The following is a 6,142-nucleotide window of genomic DNA, read 5'->3' as shown; positions in this document are numbered from 1 at the left end:
ATGTCCCCCACTGCTGTCGACCCCTTTGTCACCCTCCTTCCCCAGTCCCCGAGCCCCTCCTGTGGCCGAGGCAAGGATGCGCTGGACTTGGACACCGTGTCCCAAGTCCCCACGGCCGAGCTGGCTGCACCCTCTGGCGGCAATCCTGAGGCCAGGCTCTGCTTTTCCCGCAAAATTCCTTCGTCGTCTGCCACCCCCAAGGCTGGAGGGTGTTTTGCTGGGAGGGGGTTTTGGCACCGGGCTGTGTTTCGCTGAGGAGCAGGGCGGGGGCAGGGGAGTGTGGGAGCAGCTCTGCCAGCTCACAGCACCGCAGTGTGTGCAGCAGCTATTTTTATCCATTTTTATCCACGGGGCCAGCAGCTATATTTATCCAGAATGCCACAGGAGCTGAAAGTCTTTGGGGCAACTTCCGTGCTGCGGAAGAACACGATCTGGATGTCCTTTATACTGTCCACTTCCTCCACCCCCTACTCCCCTTCTCCTGGCGCTTTGCCACCTCCTCAGCCCTTCCCACTTTATGTCCCACCATCTCCACCGTGCTGATGCTGAGCTCGTGTCCCTGCCCACGGCAGGGAGGTTGGAACCAGATGGCCTCTAAGGTCTCATCCTACCCACACCTTTCTGAGATTTTGTGATCTTCTCTCTTGCACAGCCATCTCTGGGCTCCCTTTCCTGCTCTGCTCAGAGCAAATACATGTTTTCTGTGTTTAAGTTGAACATCAGGAGGAATTTCCTTAGAGAAAGGGTGGTTAGACATTGGAATGGACTGCTCAGAGAGGTGGTGGATTCACCATTCCTGGAGATGTTTAAGGAAAGACTGAGTGCCATGGTCTGGTTGACATGGTGATGGTTTGCTCATAGACCTCAGAGGTCTTTTCTAAATTTATTCTGTAATCTTAATTTCTCTCTCCAAAAGGCTGTTTCTTCGTGTGGAGTGGGCCATTCTCCAGCCTGCAGCTTGTGAAGTTCAGAGCAGAGCCCTCGGTCTGTAAAACCCTCGGTCCCTTCTCGCGGGGGGATGCAGGCGGGGGGGCTTAGGGCAGGTGCAGCGCTCGGCGCTCGGGACGCGCTGCTCGCCTGCCAGCAGCCATTCCCTGCCCGCGGCTCTCCCGGCCGGCAGCGCCGGGCTCGGCGAGCCCCGGGTGCCGGGCTCGGTGCCCAGGAGCCCGGCTCCGCCCGCGGCTCCGCCCGGGGAGGCCGAGCGCGCCCCGGCACGGCCCCGCGCCGCGCCCCGCCGGAGCCGCCGCTCGCCATGGGCTCCCGCCTGTCGCTGGACGAGTCCGTGCGGGTCGTGGTGGTCGGGGGCGGCTTCGGAGGGACGGCGGCCGCCAGCCTGCTCAAGTCCTGGGCCGTCCCCTTCGTGCTGGTGGACGTGAGAGATGCTTTCCATCACAACGTGGCCGCGCTCCGGGCCGCCGTGGAGAGCGGTAAGGGCTCGGGCAGCCCCCCTGTCCCACCGGCGTCTGCGCAGGGATGCGGGCAGCGGCAGGGAACGCGCGGCTCGCGCTGCCTTCTCCGCCCTGCGATGGTGAAAGACTTGATGTTTTCCATCTGGAAAACAAATACTTGGCACCGGGAGGACCCACAGCCCGTCTGTGGTTAAGCTAATTGCACATCCGCTGGGAAAACTGAGCAAAAACTGCTCAGACCATCTCTCCTCCCCTGCCCTTTCCTCCCCCACCCTCCCCATCCCCCTTTATTTTATTTTTTATTGGAGGTGACTAAGCTAAAAGCAAGAGCAGCTGGAAGAGATGAGTCAATCACTTTCTGTACCTGGCCCTTGAAAAGTGGAGCAGCAGAGCGCTGAGGCCCTGGCTGATAAAACTCTTCAGAGAGCTGCTCAAGCCTGTCTGGACCCTCAGCTGGAGGCTGGGCCAACCCCATTAGAATTCCCACTTGGGAATTTAGGGGTAAAATACCACGTTGGAGGCTGGGGACAAGCATCAAAAGGATAGCAGAAGTTTGGTCTGAGAGGCAGATTGCGTGAAAAAAGCCTCTGACACCCAGCCAGAAACTGCCAGGACCACAGAAACAGTAATTGGTAAACCAGTACAGGAGATAATGAGGAGCAGAGACAAAGCCATCTAGCCAACAGTATCATCTGATCTGAGGCAAAGGTCCTGAAGCTCCTTGCTGGGCAAAGATAACACCCAGCAGAAGCCCAGCCCACAGTCCCAGATGCACGCCATGCTTTTGTCTGAGCAAGGACAGCATGAGGGGACAAGAGGGGGTGGTTAGCCTCCAGAGGAGAGCTCTCCCATTGTCTCCTCTTCCCACAGGATTTGCCAAGAAGACTTTCATCTCCTACTCGGTCACCTTTGGGGACAGCTTCCGACAAGGCAAGGTTGTGGCCATAGACCCTGGGAGGCAACAAGTTGTGCTCAGTGACGGTGAGGTGGGTGTTGCAATGACCGGGATGCTTTATGGGATCACCTGCTAGCGCAGGCAGCCAGCCTTCAGCAGGGTGTGTTCCATCCTCCTGAAGAATTTGGCATCTTTTCCTGCACAGCCCCATCCCTTCCAGCCGAGCTAAGCGGCCTTCAGCTGTGCTGGGATGTGGGTGTGCAGTAAATACCCAACCCCTTCTCCTGCTCAGCTGAGCTTTTATTATTAGAGCTGGATTTAGAGCTCAACAATTAAACCTGGGGCTCAGATCCTTATTTAACTGCAGGAAGAGCCAAGAGCAGCAGCATCAATCACTCTTTTAAGCCAGAGCATCTCACCTCTGTTCAGGAGAAAGTGAAGGAGAGAAGTTCGGGAACCAGCTGTGAGTGTCCAGCATAAATATCCAGTTATTCCCAGTAAATTTAGGGTAATATCTTTAAAGCTTTCAACTCACCTGAATGGTGCTTAGCTCAGACCTGGAGGAACGGTTATTTGGTGTGACCTGGCCTGGGTCTCTTCCTAAAGTCACTTCCTGAAAGTGACAAGTACTTTCCTGGTTACCAGCAAGGGATGGAGATGGGGGAATGAGTGACCAATGCCTAGGAGGCAACCACTGCATTCTAGGCTCTGCTTTTAAGAGGTCTAATATCCCATTCTACCTTCTGCCCTCCCAGGAGCTCCACTACTCCCATCTCATTCTTGCAACAGGCAGTGATGGGCCATTCCCTGGGAAGTTCAACCAAGTCATTGACATGGAAAGTGCCATCCAGACCTATGAGGACATGGTTAAAGAGGTGAGGAATCAACTCTTGGGAAATGCTGCCTGCCTTTGTTCAGCCTCCCTGGCCCAGATACCACTGTGGCTATCTGGAGCCAGCTGTGTCTAAGAGAAAGGGACACAGGGAGCAGCCAGGACAAGGAACTCATCATGGCTTCTGTAGCAGAAGGGGAAATCTGAAATGCTCAACAGTATTACAGGGTAGGCAGGAGGAGTGCACAGGGCACTCCTTTGTTTTTGCCTCTTAATGAGCTAAGAGGTTTACTGCTGTTGGGCCTGTGCTGTGTCCCAGAATGGTCATGGAGTGACTGAAGGTATCTGGCTTCCTGCCCTTTGCAGTTCTCTTGTAACACAAATTTTCTCTTGAAGATTGAGAAATCTCAGCGCATCCTGGTAGTGGGAGGTGGTGCTGCTGGAGTGGAGATGGCTGCTGAGATCAAAACAGACTACCCAGAGAAAGAGGTGGGAACATCTTCATCACAATTAACTTCCTCTTGGTTCCGATACTGTTCCGTGATGGTGCTGCTGGAGGTACCTGAGATGACTGCACATCACATCTGGTTGCTGAGCCTGCAGCCAGCCACCAGCAAGGACTGTGGCACCAGGTGCCCCTTCCTGGCTTGTTCTTGTAGGAATCAAGTAGGGTGGAGGGAGGCTAGCTGTAGTCGCTCCCCCCTTGCATGCAGTGAGTCCTGTCCTGTTCCCGTGTCCCCATTTGCTGTTTTGTCCCCAACAGGTCATCCTCATTCACTCAAAAACTGCACTGGCTGACGTGGAGCTGCTGCCCAGTGTCCGTCAGGTGGTGAAAGAGATTCTCCTCAGGAAAGGAGTCCGGCTGCTGTTAAGTAGGTCCTTAATGATGCCTCTGAACAGCTACAAGCTGCTCTTCCTTTAGCCCAAGCATCTCCTGATGTCTTCTTTCTGACTTTTTTGGTTACACGTGGCTCCCTTGAATTCCTGTTCCTCTGGGTTAGCTGGAAACCACAGCCTAGCAAAGGTTTGTGACCCAGGGCTCTCTGTTGCAACAGGTGAAAAGGTCAGCGACGTAGAAAGCCTCAGGCCAAACCAGTTCCAGAAAGACATGGTAGTGAGGACAGAGAAGGGCACTGAGGTGGTTGTTGACATGGTGGTGCTGTGCACAGGGATAAAGATCAACTCTTCTGCATATGCTGCTGCATTTGGTAAGTGAAAAAACCCAAACCGAGGGGTGGGGAGAAGCAATAGTTCTTCAGTGTGTGGTGCCTGAGGGGTGTGAGGTGGGGAATGGACTGTGTACAGCCTGTGGGGGTGATTCTACTGAAATATCAAAGGATGATGCATTCCACGAGACTGCAGTGAGTAACTACAGCAAGGCAAAAAGCACCCTGACACATAGAAAAGAGGGAGAAAAACAACCCCTCACTTTGTGCCAGTTACACCTGCAGCATTTTGGAGTCTCAGGCCACAACAAGCAGCACAAAGCTGCTTCTAAAAACCTGCTGTTTGGCAAAACAGGTGACAAAATGGCAAGTAATGGTGCTTTGAAAGTTAACAAGCATCTCCAGCTGGAAGGCTACGAGAACATCTATGCCATCGGGGACTGTGCAGATCTCAGAGAGCCCAAGATGGCCTACCATGCTGGGCTCCACGCCAACATTGCGGTGACAAATATCATCAACAGCCTGACACAGAAGCCTCTCAAAACCTACGAGCCAGGTAAGGTCAGCCCCCAGCACCTGGCCTTAAGTGTTGGGCTGCTTTTCCACAAGGAACAACTGTCTTAACTCATGAGACTCTGAACTCACTGAATTCACTGTGAAGGAACTCACAGTTGGGGTAATATCAGCTTGTAGCTCAGCTTCATATTAGTCCTTGCCAAAGACACAGTGTAGATATTAATTACCTGTGTCAGTCTACCACACAAAGTGTTCTTTCTTCACTAATGTCTCGATAAATCTACTGCTGGGAGTCTGCTATTCATGGAACTTATTTTCTTTTCTTAAAATTGCTCACTGCCCAATTGAATCTCAGGAGTAAGATGACTTCCCTTTTCCTTCTTTCTCCCCCTGAACTACAACAAACACAAACTGAACAATCTGGTCTCAAAACTCTAGCTGGATAATGGATCTTCTTCTTCACGAGCACTGATGTAAACTTACCAGAACTCTGCTGAGTGCTGTTCCAGGTGGATGCAGGGGAGCTGGAGAACAGTTGCTTCACTTACACCTCTACATCTTCTTTGCAGGGTCACTAACATTCCTGCTTTCCATGGGCAGGAATGATGGCGTGGGCCAGGTGAATGGTTACTATGTGGGACGTCTCCTGGTGACCATTGCCAAGAGCCGGGATCTGTTTGTCTCCAAGAGCTGGAAGACCATGGGGCAGACAATGCCCTCTTGAGAGGGCACCAGGAACAATCCAGCAAGGAGTGCAGCAACTGGAACAGGGCGAGGTGTGCTTCTATTGCTTGGACTGACTGATACTGTCCTCTGCAGCGCCTCCTCAGGCCACCTGTCACTGTGACACATAAAAGGGGTGCCTGCCTTGCTGTGAAGGGGACGGAGGCACTTCCCAAATGAGCTGCACAGAAGCTCCCAGGATAAAAACCAGGGAAGAAATGTTTCTTTTACTCCCCCCGCTGAGAGAGCTCTGGGCAACAAGCTTGGCTTACCTTGATTTGGAACAATAAACACTGCTTTTCAGAATCTCTGTGGTTTGTTTGTTATGTGGGTTGGTTTTTTTTTTTCCCCTGGCTTTCTCTATTCTTGCTCTTCTAAGAAGGACCTGCTTCTTACAGGTCTGGCATCTGCTCTGCAGCTTGCAGGGAGAATGGCTCACAGTGCTGCCAGGGTAATGCCTGTCTAAAACCTGGAAGGGGATATGGTAAGCCTGGAATTCAACAATACAATTCAGCTTTGTGTCAAAATCTCCACAGCAGCTTTAATTACATCACTTATAGCACCAAACTTCAGCCAGAAAAGCTGTTGGTTGTGATTTGGC

General features: G+C 52.7%; 1 protein-coding gene across 1 annotated transcript; it reads left to right on the top strand.

Annotated features, from left to right (window-relative positions):
• Nucleotides 1-1,182: 1,182 nt before the first annotated feature.
• Nucleotides 1,183-5,847, top strand: AIFM2 (apoptosis inducing factor mitochondria associated 2). The gene is made up of 8 exons (XM_038141151.1): nucleotides 1,183-1,427; nucleotides 2,280-2,395; nucleotides 3,060-3,179; nucleotides 3,533-3,625; nucleotides 3,900-4,008; nucleotides 4,192-4,344; nucleotides 4,658-4,858; nucleotides 5,388-5,847. The coding sequence occupies exons 1-8, from the start codon at nucleotides 1,253-1,255 to the stop codon at nucleotides 5,540-5,542; spliced, it is 1,122 nt and encodes a 373-aa protein (XP_037997079.1). The 5' UTR covers nucleotides 1,183-1,252; the 3' UTR covers nucleotides 5,543-5,847.
• The last annotated feature ends 295 nt before the right edge of the window (nucleotides 5,848-6,142 follow it).

This window comes from Motacilla alba, chromosome 6 (genome assembly GCF_015832195.1).
Source record: "Motacilla alba alba isolate MOTALB_02 chromosome 6, Motacilla_alba_V1.0_pri, whole genome shotgun sequence".
Taxonomy (NCBI): Eukaryota; Metazoa; Chordata; class Aves; order Passeriformes; family Motacillidae; genus Motacilla; species Motacilla alba.
This window is presented reverse-complemented; position numbering and strand designations above follow the sequence as displayed.

Coding starts and splice junctions, on each gene's coding strand:
- AIFM2 (XM_038141151.1), top strand. CDS start 1,253: ATGGGCTCCCGCCTGTCGCTGGACGAGTCCGTGCGGGTCGTGGTGGTC. Junction 1,428..2,279: donor CCGGGCCGCCGTGGAGAGCG/GTAAGGGCTCGG, acceptor CTCTTCCCACAG/GATTTGCCAAGAAGACTTTC. Junction 4,009..4,191: donor AGGAGTCCGGCTGCTGTTAA/GTAGGTCCTTAA, acceptor CTGTTGCAACAG/GTGAAAAGGTCAGCGACGTA.